We start from the raw sequence: 23,640 nt of genomic DNA on the forward strand, positions 1-23,640 counted from the left end.
TAAATTTTTTTTATAAAATTGTCATATATATATATATATATATATATATATATATATATATACATATATATATATATATATATATATATATATATATATATATATATATATATATATATATATATATATATAAGTAAAAATTTTACGTTCATATATTCAACAGTGCTCGATGAATGATTTCAGAGCTATATAACTTATATAGCAAACTTATATTATTAATATAAGTTTATTTTATATTATTAATATAAGTTTATTAATATAAATACAAACTTATATTATTAATATAAGTTTGTATAAGAGATTAAATAAAAATAACTACATAATTTTTTTACAACTTAAAGTTGTAAGCAGAGTCTTAAATGTAATTTACAAATGTATAGTGTCAGCCCCAAACAAAAGTATATATTGGACTATTAGAAAGAGAATGGAAAAAGAGATGGGCAAACCACAAACAATCATTTGTAAACAGAAAACTACAAAATTCAACCACCCTTTCCAAATACAAATGGAACTTAAAAGAAAACCTTAAAATAACACCCAGTTTATTTTTGTAACTAATTAGTTACAAAAAAATAAAAAAAATGTATTTTTGTAATTGAAGCTGTGTAAAACAATGTTTCGTAAGAAAAAGAGAATTCTTTTCAATAATCATTAATAATATTAAAATTGAAGCATTTTTACTTCCAACCAGGAGAATAAAAAACGAAAATTATAAACTAAAAAATCTTTAATTATTACCCATAAATGAAAAACATATATGTAATGTTGTAAATACTACCACTTTTAAATAAAATACAATTAAAAATAGCACATTTCTGCGAGTGATTAGCCATCTTTATTTTAATAAGAAGTCTTATTTGTCTCGATATCAAAACGAAAGTAAAAAGACATGTTGATTTAACGTTGATTAAATCAACATTAGTTTATTAACAATAAATCAACGTGGAATAAACGTTGAAAATTCTGACGTTGAGGTTTCCACCTCGATAAGACGTTGAATCAACGACTTTTTCTTCAACGTTAGTTTATCAACTACAAATCAACGTGAAATAGACGTTGAAACTTCTGACGTTAACATTTCAACCACCCTAAGACGTTGACATGACGTCGTTTGCTTGCTGGGCAACGTTAAATCAACATGTCTTTTTACTTTCGTTTTGATATCGAGACAAATAAGACTTCTTATTAAAATAAAGATGGCTAATCACTCGCAGAAATGGGTTGGCAAAAGAAACTATCACTCAGATGTCGATCAAAGTCCACTTGTAATTATGCGTAATTCGCTTAAGGTATAATTATGCAAAATATGCCGATTGGTTAAAAATGTTTATAAAACCTTTTGTTTATGGAAAGCCGCAAAAACTATTTTACTAATCTTTTTGTTATCAAGTCAACAATCTAAATGAGTTAAAAAATGTTTTGTTAAATACATCAAATATTGTTTTGATAAATCTATTAAAATAGATATTTCAAACTTTTATTTATTTAAAAAAAAAAAAAAGTAAATAGTCTATGAAAAAGTTTGATTTTTCTATGGACGATACGGAAATTTCCATGATGGAACTTTGTTTTAAAGCGGTCTTTGATAGAATTGGAAATGGAATGAAAATGAAAATGAAAATGAAAATGGAAACTCTTTTTGTTATTATTATTCTTTACATGAAACATGCGTTTCTTGAATAGAATAGAATTTTTTAAAAGGAAACTAAAAAATGGTCATATATATTAATGGTTAATTTAATAACCAAATAATAGTGACCTCTAGTAACCAAATGGTCTTATCCAGATATATAAGATAAAGATTTAATGTGTTGGTTCCCTATTTCCTGCCTAAGCAGTGGCGTAGCAAGGAATTTTGCGCCAAGGGCAATAATGAAAAAAATTGGCCTTTTTAACAATAACTTTTTTTTTTTGAAATGCAATGCATTTTAGTGAAGCTGCACCGAGCAGTGAACGCCTTAGAGATGAATTATAAGTTAAAAAGAGTTTAGTAGAGTGAGATAAAAGTACAAAAGGACAGATGTCCAGTGGAAAACAAAGAGCCTCAAAGTAGAAAAATACTAAAAAACTGATAAGTAAAATGTTGTAAAAATAAACATTAACAATAAACAATAGTCGAGATACGTAAGAGTCATTTACTGTTGTTCTACTAAATTGTCTTTAGTGTCAAGCGTAAATGTGATGTGTAGACAGTATCAGTCATGGAGCAGAATTATTTGTTTTATAAGTAGTTATCATGTGGTCTGTATTATTAGGGTGGTAAACATACATTATCGATATAAGTGTGTCATAGACGTCTCGAGTACAATATGGATTCGCGCCTTATGGTACAGTATGAACACAAGAAGACCTCCAACTCTCGTCCGAGACTGGTATTCCAAAAGAAGTTCCACTCTAGGTCTACACCAGGGTATCTTTTTAAGGTATCTCATTGTGTTATCCCAAAAGGACTATTCTCAGAGTATCCCGTCAGGATAATTTTTTTCAATAATGAAAAAAATGCGCCTTTTTAACAATATATATACACTGTGTGACAAAAGTTATCGTACACTTTAAAAAAATTACTAACACTTAATTTAGAATAAAAGAAATGCAAGGAACAAGTTAAAAACTGAATAAAAACTATTTGATTTATAATTATTTAAACAAAAATTGAAAAAACAGAACAGGAAAAAAATTTTATTTTAATATCTTGATGAAAAAGCAAGAAAAGTAACAAAAAGAAGGTGACAAAAGTTATCGTACGGTTTCAAAATAATACACTTTGATAAATATTATGGGAACTAAACTTATATTTTAGTATCGTGTATTTTGTCCTTTAGCTTTTACAACAGCAGCAAGACGTCTTGGCATCGATTCAACGAGTTATTTTGTAATAGACGGATCGATTGATTCCCACGTCTTTACAATTTGGACTTTTACTTGTTCAATGGTGTTTACACCTGTTCTATCTATTCGTCTATCGATTTCATCCCATAAATGTTCTATTACATTCAAATCAGGGCTTTGAGGTGGATGATTTTGTATGTCCCAACCTTTTTTTTCCATAAATTCCATCACATCTTTGGCCTTATGCTTGGGATCGTTATCTTGAAGATAACGATCTATATCGATAAGATAAATACTAACTTTCTAACACCTGCTGCCGACATACATCCCCAAACCATTACTGATCCATTTCCGTGTTTAAATGTTCGGACCTTAGTTCCATTTTCTAAGCAATTTTTTGATGAACGCCATACACGAATTCTACCATCAGATCTTTTTACATTAAATTTAGACTCATCTGTCCATAAGACTTTATTCCAGAATGAGTCTGGCATATCAATGTACGTTTTAGCATAGTTTAATCGAAGCTTACAATTTTTATCACTAATACAAAGAACCTTTCTTGGAACGCGACTCACTATTCCTTGTCTTTTAAGACTTCGAATAACTGTTTTTGGACTAATTTTAACCCCCAAATCGTTTTCTATTTTGCTAGCTAAAGTTTTGGCACTTACAAAACGATTTTTCTTGATTGTGGAAGCTAAGCTTCGTTCAGCACGCTTATTCAGTTTTTTTGGACGACCACTTCGGGGCAAATCAGCTAATTTTCCTGTTTTTTTGAACTTGTTAATAATTGAAGAAACTGTGGATTTTTTAGAATCAACAATTTTTGCAATACAATTTAACGATTTTCCTTCATTCCAATGCTTAATTATTAGCTTACGAATTTCTACAGTGGTCTTAACCCGTTTCGAGCTCATTTTACTTTTTTTTAACCAAAAAATTCATTTAAAACAATTAAAAATAATCTTAAAGTGTTTATAGTTTACTTTATTTTCAAAAATGTATGAAAAATGGTGGACATAACGGTTTGGAGTTAAATAAATATTAGTGTACGCCAAGTGTACGATAACTTTTGTCATCATCTTTAATGCACTTTTTTCAAATTTTGAGCCTAATTTTAATGTTATTTCAATATAAATTCCAAAAAATTCATAAATTAACAAAATAAATACTATTAAAAAAAAATTATAAATAATTTTCATTAAATATAGCAGAAAAATTGTGTCTATATTGAATATTTTTTTTTTTTCTTAGCGTACGATAACTTTTGTCACACAGTGTATATATATATATATATATATATATATATATATATATATATATATATATATATATATATATATATATATATATATATATATATATATATATTTGCTACTTAGTTTATTTTCGGCTTCTTTAAGCCTTCACGCCCGGGGCTATTTCCCCTTTAAACCCTTCTCTCTCTACGCTACTGATTTTGAGCTATTTTAAAAAAAATGGAAATAGTTCGAAAGAATCAAATTGCATATCCCTTTTTGTTCTTGGGTTTAAAAAGTTCTTCAGCATAAGCACAGTCGAATTTGACTTTTTAAGGTCGGAATTGATCTGGCTAATCTAGAACAAATTTATGAAGAATTAAGACCATAAATGTACCCCGAAGTTAACTGATTTAGTTATTTCGCCTTTCAGTCAATTTAGTAATCCAAATTTTGAAGAATATTCGACTGTCCTTTCTTTAGTATGTTATATAGAACAGAACACCTTGCAAATACAGTAGAACCTAGTTAACTCGGACCTTGGATAAGTCGGAGTTTTACTAATTTGAACAGATTTTCTATTCCCCTTGAACTTTATATAAATACAGAGAGCTTTGCTTAACACAGACATTTGTTAAGTCTATTTAGACTTTAAGACTATTTATCTATCTTCTATAAGAGTCCGACTTATAGAGACTGTAGTAATAATCTTTTTTTAAAACAGTTTTTTATTTTCAAATAAAAAAATTGCAAAAAGTTGACTTGTCTTACAATATATTAATAACAACAGCTATACAAAGGGAGTTTTTTATGATTTATTGAAACTTTGACTCTGGCAACCATGGCAACTTTCTCTACCAATTTCAAGCTATAAAATAATCATACCAATTAAAATACCTTTTTTCAAATTTTTAAACAAAGTGTTATTCAATTAGCCTAGCTTGCTCGCGGTTAGAATTTAGTTATTGTGGTTTTACCTAGGTATTAACGATTTCTACTATCCTGGTGTCCAAATTAATATAAAATAAAATCTCTTGGGATTATGTTACGAAGCTCAGATTTTGAGCTTTTCTTAATATTTTCAACAAAATATTTATTTTATTAATTGCAAATATTCCACACGACATATCATTTCAATTTTTAAAACTTTACGTCGCCTCAAAAATCAGGCGAAATCATTTAATTAAGTAGTATGATTTGAAACAAATATTCAACGGAAATTGAATATTTGTTTCAAATCACACTACTTAATTAAATAGCCTACGGAAGACATAACGGTCTTGTCTCTGAGCACTATAATTAAAATAGCATTTGGGTGCTTTCCCGTGTCAAAATTTACCGATGTCACGCTTGCCATAAGCTAAATCTAAATCGTGAACTACGCTTCGACAAGTGCGCTTAGGTTTCTAAAACGGCGAGCCTGAAGCAACACAGCGGAAAATAAAAGCTTTATTTTAACCTCTCAAATCTAGATAAATTGAAGCACGCAGTAGTCTAAAATTTAAATGAAATTGAACTTGCTATAAAACTCTATAATGACTAAAAAGGAATTTTTTATAGGTAAGTTATGTTCTAGATACCGAGAATCAAAAGGTTTATATTTTGATAGTCCAAGGGTGTGACTCATGTTGGAGGATGAGTATTTCAAGTCACCCCTTAATGTCAGTAAAAAGACATTGTACGCAAAACGAGAATCACTTAAAACTATACCCTAACCATGATCCTAATGACTATGTAGTAGGCTATGTAATGACTAGAGTAGATTTTAAAATACTTGTTTCAAGGTTTGATGCCTACTCTGACCATATATTATATTTTCTCAGAGTTGAGCATATTGAAAGCGCTTTATGTGAGTTCAATTCTAAATTTGATGCGTTGGTCTATTGATATGACCAAGGATCAAATCCAGATTTACATTCTCGGAGACCTTCAGTAGAATCAATATTTGGGGCCCGCATCATTTATAGGTAGCAAAATTGCATAATAAAAAAATGATTCTCGTTTTTAACATTTAATATTTTTAACAAACTCCTTAAAACGTCTGGTCCTAGGCTAGAAAAGCCCTGGGCTGGATTTACCTAGTCTGTCTATTGGTAAATCTGGCTCTAACCAGAGTTTTTAATAAGGCCGAAAATAGCAAGGCCCACGTTACAAGACCGAGTAGAAGGCTGCACTTTGCAAACAAATGTCAAGAACTTATTTTTTGTCTGTAAGCACAGTCTAAAAATTATCAACTGGCTCTCAAAATTTTTGTTTCAAGAGCCACCCTTCAAAACATGTAAACAAAATTGGTTTTAAGAATATCTTTTTTATCAGTATTTTTTAAATAAAAAACACCTTTTATTTTTAAATGTCTAATATTAGATCTTTATTTAAAAAATCGAAAAGTAAATAAATTATGACCTTAAAAATAAACTTATCAAATTAAACAGGGTATAACAATATTTAAAAGAAAATGTATTTAAAGGTAATTAAAAGGTATTTAATGATACAACAATTCAAAATAAACAAAAAATTGCTATAACACTATTTAAATAGTATGATAAACTAATAAAAAACAACAACAACAACAAAAAAACACAACAAAAGCAACCTTTAGGATGTGTGTGTTCACATTGCCTAATTAATGGATCATACGGTTTTTACATAATATACCGTTCATCGTACAACTATGTTACGAGGGCTATTGTCATGTTGTAGAGGATGATTAAAGATCCAAAAGGTGTCATATATGTTTTTGAAGACGTTAATAATAATAGAATAACGTTTATAATAATGTAAAAGGGAGTAAATACAAAATTACCTTTTCACATATATAACTTTAGAAAAACCATATACGCCAATCAAAATTGCAAATGTGACACTTGCCTTATATACCTCTATAAAAAAATGTAAAATATCTTTACAACATTAAACAGTATATTTTAAGTCCAAAGCTTAATAAGAAAACAAGTTTAAAGTTTAAAAATTATTAGATGAAAGCTTAAAAAATAAATAAAAAGTAAAAAAACTCTAAACAACAACATAATTAACATTAACTCTAATCAACTAAATAACCTTAACTCTAGACAACTAAATACAATTAACTCTAATCAACTAAATAACCTTAACTCTAGACAACTAAATAACATTAACTCTAATCAACTAAATATCCTTGTCTCTAGACAACTAAATAAAATCTCTTTAATCAACTAAATAACCTTAACTCTAGTCAACTAAATAAACTTAACTCTAATCAACTAAATAAACTTAACTCTAGACAACTAAACAACCTTAACTCTAAGCAACTAAATAACATTAACTCTAATCAACTAAATAACATTAACTCTAATCAACTAAATATTCTTGTCTCTAGACAACTAAATAAAATCTCTTTAATTAACTAAATAAACTTAACTCTAATCAATTAAATAACCTTAACTCTAGTCAACTAAATAAACTTAACTCTAACTCTAATCAACTAAATAACCTTAACTCTAGACAACTAAACAACCTTAACTCAAGGCAACTAAATAACATTACCTCTAATCAACTAAATAACTTTAACTCTAGACAACTAAACAACCTTAACTCTAGGCAACTAAATAACTTTAACTCTAATCATCTAAATAACATTAACTCTAATCAGCTAAATAAACTTAAGTCAAGACAACTAAATAACTTTAACCAACTAAATAATATTAATTCTAAACATTAAAACTAATAAGATTCACTCTAAAAAAGAAATAAAATTAACTCTAAACAACTAAATTAATACCTAAGTAAACTTGCAAAATAGTAACACTCTAAATTGCTAAATTCTAAAAAAAAAATTAAATTATTATGAAAATAAATTATTGACATAAAACTATAAAGTTATTGAGCACTTTGAACAAAACCATTCAGCACTTTCATGCAGCAACACATATTCTGGTATATTTTCACATGCACGATGAAACCAGCATTCACATTTTTCACACTGTACCATATGCCTAAATTTAATATTGCTTTGCGTACAAATATTGTTAATTAAAACTATATTTGTACGCACAGCAATATTAAATTTAGGCATATAATTTAGACTAGATAAAAATATAATTATAAGAAATGACTGAAACAATAAGTCCTACAATACCATTATAGATAATTCACTTACCTATCTTTTACAAATTTATCTGAAGCTGTCCAAACTTGTCTGCAAATGCAATATAGATTAAATACAAATTTCTTTTCTTTGCAAAACATTGTTTTTTTTAAAGTTTTAGGAAATTCATTTAGGTGGTTACCCGAAATACTTTGAAGTAAATGCTTTCGCATATCAACATCTTCAAATCCAATATAACATGGATTCAAACCAGTAAAAGCAATGTGCTTCACAAATGCCAGCGCAAACAAACCACAATCTACACCATTTGCCTGTTGCTGTACAGGTAAAACTCGTACAGTTAAAATGTCCTTGGTACACTGCATTATTGCACAAATTTGCCTGATGACATGATTTTTGACTTTACCATGAAACATGCTGTCCAACAGGCACACCTCACCATCAGAACAACCAAAAGTGCTAATTGTTAGCCAATGTGCATCACCATCATGCAACACCTGTACAAAAGATTCTTTGACGGCATGAAATGATAAGTTTTGACCCAAAACTGGATCCTGTAAACCACTAACACCACTAATCATACTTTGGACAGAATGGATCACAGTGTCTGATAACATCTGATTGGTTTTAATATCATTCAAATCATCAGCAGAAAGATTAGTCTTATAAATAACATTTGCTTCAAAAAAGTCTTCATCATTATCAGAAAGAAAAATTACCTGTTCCTCTATTGATCTATCATTTTTAATGCATTTTTCAACAATTTCTAATTTAACAGTGTCGGCTGAGTAAAATTCTTCAGTAATAAATATTTTTGAAGCAGCTATAGCCTCGTCTTTTCTAGATCCAACGCGTTTAAATGGAAGTTTTATTGGTTTCCGAATAGGTATTTGGATGTGTTCTTTTAATGAATTACTCGATTTATCATTTAACCGACGAACAGGAATACCAGATTCTCTTACTCTTTCTTTGTTTAACTTTTCAATAAGTGAAGAAAGAGTTTTGTGTAGTAGCATGATTTCATCTGAGTTTTCATCAAACTCAAATGATAAATTTTTCACTGTATTTAACATCTCCCTTACATCTACACCAGAATAAATGGGTTGGGTATACTTACATGACTGTTTCTGATCGACAATAACAGTCTGATCTTGTTTTAGAGGCAACAATGCCTTGAATGAGTTAAAAGTTGTTTTCTCATGCTCTATTTCATAATTTTCGGCGTCTAAATTCAAGTATGGAGAATTCCTATAAAGAACAGATAACGCATTCCAAGACCATGCAGGATACTTCCGGAATACAACAAAAAAGTGTTTGCATAAGTAAGCTGTTGATAGCCAATCAACGCAGGTACATTTTGGCATACTAATCTCATCACCAAATGATATAAAATATTGAACTGAAGTATCAAAGGTACTAGATAGTGAAAAAATACCAGGTTTGATCATAACAACTTTGTTTAAATCCATGCAATCAGCAGTGGACTTTCGCTTTAAACAATGCTTAACAAAACTGTGCGGGCGATTGTAAAGATATTTTGGTACCCAACAAGCATATCTTCTGTATCGGGCATCCATTTTGAAGTTGAAATCAGTGTAACTAAAATTTGCGGATACAATAAAACCAACACTTAAGACATTATTCTATACAAAATTAAATACATAATTTCTTTATTTAAAGTGAAGTTAAAATTTTAGTACAGAAAAAGTATACTATCATAGAGAAATATTATTTGCCTTGTCTTCAATATGTAACAAATGTTTGGAAAAAAAAACACAAACCTTTCTAGTTTATCAGTGAAAAATTCCTCTGTCAATAAAGTCAACATTCCAGTCAATGATGAACTATTGTATCTTTTTAAATAGGAATATTTAAAAGATGCATTTTGCCTCTCGACACCATTGTTTGTGTTACAACTGATAAGTAGACGATTTTGTCTGTAGCAGCAGATCCACCTCTACATTAAAACAGCATTTTTATTTTACAAACTCAAACCATGTAAAGGTTTTAAATACATCTATTATCAAATAAAAGTATAGAGAGTTGACTCATGGTTAATAATAAATACCTTCTTTATTGGCAACCAATAAGTTTCAATATAATGTTTTAATTTAGAAAAACTTTCAAGTCTCCAGAATTCTGAAAACTCTAACACTTGTGTGGCTTTTACCTCCTCTTCACAAGTTTTTGACCAAGCAAGACCTCGCAATATACTCAAAATTTCATCTTTTCTGCTGTAGCAACCGTTTGCTGTCTTTTTAAGCCAACGATCCCACGCTTGTTCTCTATGAAAATCGCATATAAAAACTTCACACCCTATTAAAAAACAAAAAAAAAAAGTTATAATCAGCATGACATTCATTTCAGCAACAATTTGTGTTTAAGATTGGTTAATATAAAAGAACAAACCAATAAAAACAGTTTCCACAGCTCGTATTTCCTCATTACAATAATCAGTCATACAATATAAGGGTTTCAGATCAATATTCCAATCTTTTATTACATTCAGTGCTTTTTTAATTGATTCAAAGGTTTCATTTTCTGAAACAAATGTTGCTACAATTTGGAAATCAACATTAGTTTTTACAACTAAAAAAAACAAGGGCAACGAATACCGAGTGGTTTTGTATGTCGCATCTAAAAAGATCATTTCATTTCCATACTTATTGAGCAGTTTCTTTTGCCAGCCTGCTTGGTAAACAAAAAGGAACTCGTCTTGACATTCACTCACTTTTGGTTCATAATAGATGTTAAGAGAATCATCTCTATTTTTCCACTCTTTTATTTTGCCTTCTAAGCATTCCTGATCAATGTTTGAGAATCTAAAAAAAAACTAATGCGTTAATTGAAAAAATATTAAAACTACCTTAAAATGTAACTGGGATTCTGTCCTTGATTCTTTTTGCGAAGGCCCTTATGTAAAATTTTTTTGCCTTCCTGCTGACAGATGTGCTTCTTAAGTTATCTCATGGATACAAGATAGCATGGAAACGTTTATTTCATCTCAATGATTTCTAGTCAAATCTCACGCTTCTATATGGTTTTCTTCTCATTGTGTTGCTCCAATATCTAATCGTAATCATTACTTCCTTATCTATCCACCAAAAAAAATCTTCAAAAAGCAATTATCTGCTTACCATTGCTAGAAACTATTACAAAAAAAAATTGTGTAGCACCATAACCCATCATTATTAGGTTTCCAAATCTCATATCTCAGAAATTAGGTCATTGAGACTTCCAGAAAATCTTCATTAGTGTTGAGTACTCTTATGAGATGTTTCATTGGTGTTTGCATAATGCTGGCCCGCTACTCTGTAGTTTTAGCACTTTGGCATGACACAACAAATGTTTTAAATTGCGTTGAAACGGTTTTCTAGTTCTATTGTTAAGATTTTCTTAAAAATAAAAAATTATTACATAACTGAAGAGTCATATAATTCATAACTGAAGAATCACATCATTATAACAACATTAGATAAAACAATTTTGTCTAATGTTGTTATAATTATATATATATATATATTTAAATGTACATATATATATATATGTACATATATATATATATATATATATATATATATATATATATATATATATATATATATATATATATATATATATATATATATATATATATATATATATATATATATATATTGAGGTTCCAATCTTGTTTAGAGGATAATAACTTAACACAGCTGATAACATTTCCAGCCTACCGTCATTCAAGTCTCGTTTAACAATCATCAACACTTGACTTGATTGTTAGTGATGATCCAGATAGATTCATAAAAGCCTCAGAAAATGACCCACTTGGGTTTACAAAAACAGATCAATCACACTGTATTATTACTGGTATATTAGCTGTTCATTTCAAAGAAACAGCACCAAAACTCTCACATCCACACCTTATCTGGAGTCGAGCTGAATATGATGCAATCTCTATCAAAATAGCTTCAAACAACTGGCATATCATGTTTGAAGGCCATACAGTTAATGATAATTTTAACTTGTTAATATCTACAAAAAATCCATTGCAGAACACATACCATCAACTTTAGTTGATGGTATGTGGTATGTGTTATGTTTCCATGTGTTCAGAAGATTAAGTATGTTTCCATGTATGTCCATAAAACAAATATTTTTAAACATAAACTTATATGTTCTCAAAACAACTAAAAAATCTGGCCAGTTTTTCGCAACTAAATATTATTTCTGTGGTCAGTAATTCAGATAGATCGCTCCTACTTCCTGACCAAGCCTGACCTAGGGTTTCTCGTAGATGTTATTTATACAGACTTGCCAAAGCATTTGACAAAGTCCCACACAGGCATTTGTTACACAAATTGCGAGCTTATGGCATTAGTAACACTGCTAAAATGGATTAAGAAATGGGTAACTGGTTGGCTACAGAGTGTATTATTAGACGGATTAATATTTGAGTGGGTCACAGTAATTAGCGGTGTGCTACAGGGCTTGGTTCTTGGTCCACTTCTTTTCATCTTATTCATTAATGATTTCCCAGACAACATTGTACACCATATAAAACTTTATGCTGATGATGGTAAAATTATTGGAGTCATCAAATGACTGAAAGATGCCACCTTTCTTCAAGCTGACATAGATAAAATGGTTGAATGGTCACACAACTGGGTAATGCCTTTTAACATTGATAAATGCAGAGTTATGCATGTGGGATGCATTAACAAGTCAACAAACTCATACACAATAAAACAGTCAGATAGAAGCTGTTGTACATTAAAAGAAAGGATAGTCAAATGAGACCTTGGGATTATTTTTTCCAATGACTTAAAGGTCAAAACTCAAGTTGAAACAGCAGCCTCAATTGCAAATCAAATGCTCAATTGTCTCAAAAAAACTTTTTGTATCTGCAGACTAGTTTTATGGAAAACACTGTACTTTGCATACATTCGCCCACATCTAGAATTTGCAGTACAGGTTTGGTCTCATCACCTAAAAAAAGATATAGCAATGATAGAGAAAATCTAAAGGTGTGTAACGAAAACAATATCTGAGATAAAACATCTACCATATGAAAAAAGATTACAAATGCTGAAACTAACATCACTTGAGGATCGCAGGAAAAGAGGTGACCTAATCCAACAGTTCAAATTTACTCACCAGATTAATGAAGTCAACTTTCATTTTCCTCAAACCCTAATAAATTCAACAACAAATTATAATCTCTGTGGACACTTTTATTTGCCTCAACTAATCAAAGTTTGCATTAAACAAGAAAACTTTTTTACAAATAGAGTAACATAACACTGGATAACCTGACCTGACCTAACTTGAACAAATAATACAATTTAATACAAAATATGAGTAAATTATAAAGACTAATACAAACAAGTATATAAACAACATTGGTATATTTGTACACAATATATTTATTTGCAACATGAAGGTGGTAGAAATGCGAAGAAATCTTTGTAAGTTCAGAATTAAAAAAATTGAAAGAAGATGAAGAATTATATGGAACAACAAAAATAAATACTTTCTTGAAATATATGAAAAAGAAAGTGTAAGACAGAAATCATTGGGTCATCTATTTAAAAATATGGTAAATATTGGGCAACTTTTAATAAAATTTTTGTTATTTTTGTATGGTATTGACTGAAAAGATTTAAAAACATATTTTAACTTGATATCACAGAAAACTTTTTGGAATTCAAAAAAACTAAAAGTTGAAAGAGCAGATATATCTGGATAATTCCTTGAGAGAATAAAGATTCCTTGATGACTAAAAAAAATGAGGTGGAATGATTAAGTGGATAAAGGTTTAGAGGAAAATTTAATATTGTAGAAAACATAATTAAACTTTTTTTATTAAATTTTTCTTTGAAAATAAGATTATAATTGAGGAGTGGAATTGCAATACCAAATAATTTACTTTAAAAAAAAAAAGACTTAGCAATTTTTTTTATAGTATTAACATTCCTACATCTTAACGAATTATTTAAAAGCAACTATTTCAATAACATTTTACCTGCCTTAAATTATTCTGTCCGTGCTAAACCAGATTAAAAAAAAATTATTGTCGATGCAAAATAAGGTAAAGTTTTTATCTAATCAACTTTTTGTTTTAAAAACGTTATATAAAAATGATGGACATTATTTACGGAAAAAATCATTTTAAAAAAATTTACTAACATCACAAAAGCCATATTTAAACAGTTACGATTTATCAATCCTATAAAAGTATCAAACATTAAAAATACTTATTTTCTAAGGTAGAGGGGCGTTTTGCACAATTATATTGATTATTAAAATCGTCACTAGTCAAGTTGACTTTATAAAGCTTTTTTGAAAACCAGTTAGAAATAAATTTCCAATGAAAATCAGATATAAAAATATTTGGCATGCAAAACCAGATAGAAAGTTTTTTTTTTAAATGCAATAAAAATAAGATCAAAAGAGCACAATTTTTAAATTTTTGTCTTAAACATTCTTTCAACGATATCTATTGTTTAGCTTTTAATTTTTAAATTTTTAGCTATTCGATTTACAGGAAAATTTATGAAAAGTTTATTATTTGGTTTTGCAAGTCCACTCCTCAATTGATGTTATATTTTTACCTTTGCTTTTTACATTCCATAACTATATGAGCACGGATAATATCATTTCTTGGGTAAAATCTACGGTTGTTAGGAGTTGGAAGATTTTTTTCTCCAAACATCTCATTAACAGTTAGTTTTAAAATTCTTTTCATCTCACGAACATTCGAAATACCTTGTTTAACAAACTCAGAAATTTTACTTGACAACCGATGGTCTATTTTTTGAGACAGAAGTTCAATCTAAACAATTTTTTTACTGATATAGTGTTCTACTACCATAGTAATGTAAACTTTTAAAGTAAACAGTTATAGAAAAAAACTACTTGTTAAAGCAAATGCAATTATCAAAATACCTATAATTTTTATAAAAGCTATGTGTTATTTTACCTTTCCAAGAGGATGATTTTTATGACATATTAAGTTGTCTATCTCAACCTTAATTTTTCTAGAATATGTCATAACATTTTGTTGTGACAAAGCACTGTGAATACTTTTAGACACTTGCCTCTTGCAATAATTACTTGGGTTAAAAACCTAGAAAAAAATTTAAAGTAAAAAATTAGTTTAAAGAGATTTTGAAAAACTTCAACGCTGACAAAACTTATTACCTTTAAGTTAGTAAAGTATACAACCTCTTTCATATTAACCTTTGCAGGGCATTCAAATTTTTTACTATCCTGAATGATGAAGTATTCAGATTTGTACCAATGGTCTAACTTCTTGAAATAAAAAATAATTTTTGTTTTGTTTACATTAACATTCAAGTTACAAAAACAAGTAATTTACGTAGAAAGAAACAACTATATTTACTATTTCCATATTATTGTTAACATTTTTGAACCTTATGTTCTTTTTGAATTCTAAAGTAACATCTGTTATTAACAGACATTTGACTGAGACCTGTGCCATCCAATGCCTTGAGTCAAGCAAATCCGAGTCAATTTAACTGTCCAGACAAAATGTTTTTATGATTCAATGCTTTTCCAAACATTTGCTAGAAGGCTGTCAGACAACGAAGATCAATGAGGATGCAGTAAAATATTTTAAAAGGAAAAATAAAAACCAGGAAGCAAAATTAAAAAAAAAAGAATTTACAAAAAACTTTGCTTTGTATTTTTGATCTTTAATTTTTTGTTAAGTCTCACCATCATTAACAGTAATATGCAGGTTTGGGGTGCTGGAAGAAAAATGAATGACTCCAGCTCCAAGTTTATTCAAACTAATAGCTGACTCTGGATTTAAGTTTTTTGAAATGTATGGCTCCAGCTCTGATTGCCAACTTTTTTCTATAACTCCGACTCCTTTAAATATTTTTTTATGTATTAAAAAAATTCATTATATGTAAATACCATTATCAGTTGTATTAATTTATTTATAAATTATCAAATAGACATAGGCTGTTCCAGAATTTTACAACAATAATTGATAAATAGAATTAGAAACTGTATAAATAAAAATTTAAGCTAAAAAGAGCAGAGGAGCAGGTCTTCTTTTAATGGCTCGGGCTCCTATTGACACTTCTGGCTCCAGCTCCCCACCCCTGGCAATATGCCTATAGTGCAATATGAAAAAACAAAAACAAAGTAAGCTTCCTATTGCGGCTGATATTCACTAAATTTTTAATTCTAAATGATTTTTGAGGTTGAATATGTAACTTGTCAAATCACATTGGCATTGTAGCTAAAGTCAAGTTCCAAGTCTTATTTTAGTTTGTCAAGATAAGTAAAAAAAAAAGAGTGATTTATATATTTAGCTGTCAATTTTTAACTCAAATTGGACAGATTTTAAGTCTTAAGACCACAGCTCTGTTTACAATAAACTGTTATTAACAGACACATGCTGCATGATGACTTTGACTAAAAGTCATTCTGCAGCACACAACATAGAATAATTAAACCTTTAGCTTTCTGTTGTGTTTTAAAAACAAATAAGAAGCACATAGCTATTACTCTCCTAGGATTGCCAAACAACTTGACATTTTAATAAAATAATATATAACACATAATAATCTTGAATAATAAACATAACATAGGTATATAAAATATTTTGTTTAAGATGTACAGCAAATATTTTTAATGAAAAATATAATATTAAATGAAGAAATTAACACAACACTAATTCAAGAAATATAATAGTAATTAAACTAACTATATTACTAACATACTAAAATACTGATAAGGAATGGAATTAATGACTGAAGAAATAAAATATTAAAGTATATAAATATATTATTAGGCAGAGTAGTATAATGTCAAATACAGTACTGGGAGTATTTGAAATACTATTTTTAGTACTTTATTTGTATGTGTATTTTGAATACTTTTGTTGGAAGTATTTAGCGTTTTTACTTAAAATACTTTTGATTAGTATTTTGTACTCATTGCAAATACCTGTAATTCAAATACTTCTTTAAACATCAACAACGCACATGCATATTAAACTAATTGTTCGTCAAAGTTTCACTCTACCACTATTTATTCTGATTTATTTTTTGTTTTATGCTTATTACTGTCTACCTTGGTTTCATTAGGGTAATTATTAAATTATTACACATTTTTCAAATAAATTTTGAAAATGGCCATAGTTGTAAGTTTTGGTAAAGTATCTAGTAAAAAATAATGCATAATTAGAACATATTAATACTGCTAGATTGTCAAGATTGCTACCTGACTTTCTTTTGCTTTTACATATTTCTGCTTTTTACTAGAATTTCGATCAAAGCCATGGTGACAGTCAAATCTTTTTATTGACAGAACAATATAAGGAGTTTTATAAAAGTCTGAAGAAATTTCCCACAATACTTTGTGCTTATCAGCATGCATATCTAAAAAAATATTTAACTTATAAAATCTGTTTTGAATGTTATGTATCTATATTTATTGTAATAGAAATAAGGAATAAATCATTATTTCTATCAACATTATTTAAATAAAAGGAAAACTAGCCATGTGTGTACAATGTATGAAACAGTTAAGTTGAACAGAAATGATGATTAGAAGACTTCAAAATCAAACCAAATATAATGATACAAATACCTGTATTACCAAAGTTCTTTGGGGTTGAAAAGGCAGCATACCAAACAGAATTATATATCTCATAATTTTGAAGACATAGATCAGCTTCTTCCACTGAATCACAAATGTAAATGCACATGTTATCTAAAATTTTAAATGTTGATCGATTTTTAGAGTTTAAATCTTTTTATTCAATCAAAATTTCAGTATAACTACGACAAATTGGCTCAAAACACAAATAAACAAAAACCTTGTAAACCTAATATGCTGTTTTGTTCATTATCTAAAACAAGACACTGTGAAGCTTCCTCAATAGAATTGCAAATGTATGTTGTATTTTTTTCTGAAACTAACAATTGTGTTTTATTAACTTAAAAACATGCATTTTTACCAAATACATTAATATTTTTACATAATTCAAATTGATATAAATCACAAAAAATAAATCAAATAACCTTGCACATTTATAAAATCTTCTGCTTCATCAATCGACGTGTCAGTTATGTCATCATAATCTGATAAATCTGAACTAAAATAATAAGTTATATATATATATATATATATATATATATATATATATATATATATATATATATATATATATATATATATATATATAGGCTTATTATTATTATTATTATTATTATTACTATTATTATTAATACTATGTATTAGAACTTTCATTTTTTTAATGATAAGCCTATATATATAGGCTTATTATTGATAAGCCTAAATATATATATATATATATATATATATATATATATATATATATATATATATATATATATATATATATATATATATATATATATATATATAGGCTTATCATTAAAAAAAATGAAACTTCTAATACATAGTATTAATAATAATAATAATAATAATAATAATAATAGTAATAATAATAATATTATGTTTCAAAACTTTCATTAAAATTTTTTTTTTTACAAAACTATAATTTTATTATATTATTATTGTAATATTTAGTAAACAATTTGATTATACTATTTAGCCTATTTGGTATTTTTTTTTAACTATTGATGTTTTGTTAAATTAACTAATGGAAACCCTATATAACTTATTAAAACTACCTTTTCATTGCCACATCCATTCTTAATCGTTTCGATTTTTGTGTTTCTTTAAGAGCCTCTTCAATTCGCGCAATTAGAATTTTATAACTGGCATAATTATACCTTAAGCGAATTACGCATAATTACAAGTGGACTTTGATCGACATTTGAGTGATAGTTTCTTTCGCGAACCGCAGAAATGTGCTATTTTTAATTGTATTTTATTTAAAAGTGGTAGTATTTACAACATTACATATATGTTTTTCATTTATGGGTAATAATTAAAGATTTTTTAGTTTATAATTTTCGTTTTTTATTCTCCTGGTTGGAAGTAAAAATGCTTCAATTTTAATATTATTAATGATTATTGAAAAGAATTCTCTTTTTCTTACGAAACATTGTTTTACACAGCTTCAATTACAAAAATACATTTTTTTTATTTTTTTGTAACTAATTAGTTACAAAAATAAACTGGGTGTTATTTTAAGGTTTTCTTTTAAGTTCCATTTGTATTTGGAAAGGGTGGTTGAATTTTGTAGTTTTCTGTTTACAAATGATTGTTTGTGGTTTGCCCATCTCTTTTTCCATTCTCTTTCTAATAGTCCAATATATACTTTTGTTTGGGGCTGACACTATACATTTGTAAATTACATTTAAGACTCTGCTTACAACTTTAAGTTGTAAAAAAATTATGTAGTTATTTTTATTTAATCTCTTATACAAACTTATATTAATAATATAAGTTTGTATTTATATTAATAAACTTATATTAATAATATAAAATAAACTTATATTAATAATATAAGTTTGCTATATAAGTTATATAGCTCTGAAATCATTCATCGAGCACTGTTGAATATATGAACGTAAAATTTTTACTTATATATATATATATATATATATATATATATATATATATATATATATATATATATATATGTATATATATATATATATATATGTATATATATATATATATATATATATATATATATATATATATGACAATTTTATAAAAAAAATTTAATATTTAGTAGAACAATAACAATATTATTCCCAATATTGCAAAAACGCTATATAAAATATATTCCTGGCTAACCTGATAATATATTTATTTATAGAAATAAAAGTATTCAGTTGATATGTCATCACAGAATATGTAATGGAGAAAAATGAATAAAATAGTAATTGATTTATTTACTGAGACAGATAATACAACAAAAACAAATAAACAATAAATATTTATTTCAGATTATAGAGTTGTTTCAGAAGAATCAATTGAGGAAAAACTTAAAGGTGTTGAAGAAACAGATTTTGACTCAGATTCCAATCTTGACTCGGGTAGTTCTGATTCATGGAAACGTATAGATATAAATGTTTCCATGATTCAAGACACAAGAATCAGAATCAGACATAGATGACATAGAAAAGACAGTAAATGGCCATGCGGAACTTCCAATTATTGAAAACTCCATGTAACATTCCTCTGCAGAATAAGTGTGGTGGCGATTACATTTATTATGGTTTGGAAACTAATATTTTAAAACATTAAAGTAAATTTCCAGATCTGGAGAAAATTGAATTAGTTGTGAATGTTGATGGGATGCCATTATTTAAAAGTACTTCAGTCGCTTTATGGCCCATACTTTGCTCATTTTCAAGTATTCAACCATTTTGAAAGAGCAAACCTTCTTCTGAAGAGAGCTTTATGTTTGATTTTGTATACGAATTATCAATTTTATTACAAAATGAAATCAAAACTGCTGACAAACATTATTATGTTGTAAATGCAATGCATTTTTGTGAAGTTGCACCAAGCAGTGAACGCCTTAGAGATGAATAATAAGTTAAAAAGAGTTTAGCAGAGTGAGATAAAAGTACAAAAGAACAGATGTCCAGTGGAAAAAAAGAGCCTCAAAGTAGAAAAATACTAAAAAAATGATAAGTAAAATGTTGTAAAAACAAAAAATAACAATAAACAATTGTCGAGATATGTAAGAGTCATTTTCCGTTGTTCTCCTAAGTTTTCGTTAGTGTCCAGCATAAGTGTGAGTGTAGACAGTATCAGTGATGGGGTAGAGTTATTCGTTTTATAAGTAGTTATTATGTGGTCTGTATTATTAGGGTGGTAAACATACATTATTGATATAAGTGTGTCATAGACGTGTCGAGTACCTTATGGGTTTGCGCCTTATGGTACAGTATGAACACAAGAAGACCTCCAGCTTTTGCCTAAAACCGACATCCCAAAAGAAGTTCCACTCTGGGTCTACACCAGGGTATTTTGTTAAGGTATCCCATTCTGTTATCCCAAAAGGACTATTCTTGGAGTATCCTGTCAGGGCAATTGCCACAGGCTTCTGAATTGATACTGGGACCAGAGGACACTTAGTGGGGCTCAGTACAACTTGCATACAATTGTAAGTCACTTTTTTGACATAAGTGTTGATAAGTGCAGTGCTTTGTTGCAGTTTAACGAGGGTCAGTGAGAGTTGTGAACTGTTTTGAGTCTTATAGATGTGTATGTAATGTAGACAGTCAATGCAGTGTTCTTGTGTGTGTCTACTGTATTATAATGTCTTGATGGTATGAGTTGTTAGTATAAAATTGGTTGAAAGTCATTAAAACTAGTGTAACGTAAGCTAGACGTGAATACTAGAAGTCCGATAACATGTGTTTTAAAAATAACAAACTATTGCAACTTGATAATCTGGAAAATTTAAATAGAATTACACCAATATAGTAACAATAACTTGTATATTTAGTTAACAAACTAATAATCTGTATATATATTTCACAACTCATATTCTAAAATTATATGGAATTTTATATTTTGTTGAATAAGTTATAAGATTAGCTGTGAATATGTCATGTGGCTGTAATGTTACCAGGAGTATCTGAGGTGGAGTAAAATTATTTGTTTTCTAAAACAGCTAGCAGGTAGCCTCTAGTCAGTTGAACAGACTGTATGTATAGCATGGCTGACTTTGTGTCATATACAGTGAATATTTAATAATAAAAGATAATGGTAGGTTTCTTTACTATATCATTTGTGAGTTTTAGCTGTCCTTTAACTTGCTGTTGTTTTGTATGCAACATTCATTCAAGTAAATCATTTAATATAGTATATATATTATATATATATAGTATAGTATATATTATGTATATATATGTAATATATACTATAATATATATATATACATATATATATATATATATATATATATATATATACTCATATATATACATATATATATATATATATAATATATATATATATATATATACTATATTTTATGTATATATATATATACTATATTTTATGTATATATATAATATATATATATATATATATATATATATATATATATATATATATATATATATATATATATATATATATATATATATATATATATATGTTAGTTATATTTATAAAGTACTTTCTGTTTTCAATCTCAGGATTTCAACATATAGTATTACGGAGGTTGGTCCAAATAACTTTGCAAATAAGCGAAATATCTAAAAAGTTACACACAATTAATGGAACCAGAATAGTTAAATGTTTACAAAACAGTAATTGGTAGCTGTAATTTTAATTTTAAGTGTTGAAAATTGGAAAAGATGTTGATCTATATATTTTTATATATTTACATTTCTTTTTAATGGCTGCCTGTTAAAAATAAATGAATTTAGTTGAATTTACAAAAATAGATATAAAAACTCAAAAAATAAAATATATTAGTTTACATTAAAATTGTAAACTTCATGTATTCTTATGAAATAATGTAAATTGAAGATATTCTTTCCTCCTTTCTATACAATTTTATTCACTTGACCAAATTTGAATGTTTTTGCATTTATTTTTTAGAATCGATTAAGCGCTTTGAGCCTAAGGCAACAGACAAAGAAACTAGATTATTTATAGCCTCTTGTCTAAAGTATGCACCTTATCGTTTGAATGGAGGTAAACGGAAATCTGACAACCACGAAATAGACGATGAAGACACGAAAGTGATAAAGAAAAAAATCAAGATGAATTCGTAGTAGACGATAACGTTGAGTCAAGTGAAAGCGGAAGTAGTTTCGAAAAAGAAAAAGAAATTATCTCCTTTGTAAAAAACTTTAACATATACATTTTAGTAAACTTTTTAAAGTGTTATGTTTCAACGTTGTTTTTTTGACGTTGAATCGATGTAGATATTAGAACGTCAATTTCTTGTTTTCAAATCAATGCTTAAATCAATGTTTATAAATCAACATCAGTTCAATGTTAATTTAGTGACGTTGAATCAATGTTGATATTTTAACGTCGATTTCTTGTTTCCAAATCAACGTTTGTAAATCAACGTCAGTACAACGTTAATTTAATGACGTTGAATCAATGTTGATATTTCAACGTCGATATTTTGTTTCCATTTCAACGCTAAAATCAACGTCAATAAATCAACGCGTTATCGACGTTGAATCAACGTTGAAATGCTTGCTGGGTGATTAAATCAACATTAGTTTATTAACAATAAATCAACGTGGAATAAACGTTGAAAATTCTGACGTTGAGGTTTCCACCTCGATAAGACGTTGAATCAACGACTTTTTCTTCAACGTTAGTTTATCAACTACAAATCAACGTGAAATAGACGTTGAAACTTCTGACGTTAACATTTCAACCACCCTAAGACGTTGACATGACGTCGTTTGCTTGCTGGGATAAGGCACCTCAAATTGCTCAGAGGATTAAATTAGGAGCTCGTAGAAAAGGTTTCATAGACAAAGAAAAAGAAACTGAAGATTCAGAGTCATTTTCTGCAGGAAGTTATAA

General features: G+C 27.9%; 1 protein-coding gene and 1 long non-coding RNA gene across 2 annotated transcripts; one reads left to right on the top strand and one right to left on the bottom strand.

Moving 5' to 3' along the window:
• Window positions 1–1,218: 1,218 nt before the first annotated feature.
• Window positions 1,219–18,978, bottom strand: LOC136075056 (uncharacterized). Its single transcript, XM_065787288.1, has 13 exons — window positions 18,840–18,978; window positions 18,204–18,277; window positions 17,770–17,892; window positions 17,401–17,558; window positions 15,122–15,268; window positions 14,754–14,974; window positions 10,564–10,976; window positions 10,223–10,470; window positions 9,936–10,111; window positions 8,206–9,753; window positions 7,937–8,041; window positions 6,874–6,949; window positions 1,219–1,398 (listed from the first exon to the last, which is right to left on the bottom strand). The coding sequence occupies exons 1-12, from the start codon at window positions 18,857–18,859 to the stop codon at window positions 6,940–6,942; spliced, it is 3,243 nt and encodes a 1,080-aa protein (XP_065643360.1). The 5' UTR covers window positions 18,860–18,978; the 3' UTR covers window positions 1,219–1,398; window positions 6,874–6,939.
• Window positions 18,979–19,010: 32 nt separating this feature from the next.
• Window positions 19,011–22,968, top strand: LOC136075057 (uncharacterized). Its single transcript, XR_010635655.1, has 3 exons — window positions 19,011–19,092; window positions 22,281–22,401; window positions 22,690–22,968. It is a non-coding gene; the product is annotated as an uncharacterized LOC136075057 (long non-coding RNA).
• The last annotated feature ends 672 nt before the right edge of the window (window positions 22,969–23,640 follow it).

Source organism: Hydra vulgaris, chromosome 01 (genome assembly GCF_038396675.1).
Source record: "Hydra vulgaris chromosome 01, alternate assembly HydraT2T_AEP".
Taxonomy (NCBI): Eukaryota; Metazoa; Cnidaria; class Hydrozoa; order Anthoathecata; family Hydridae; genus Hydra; species Hydra vulgaris.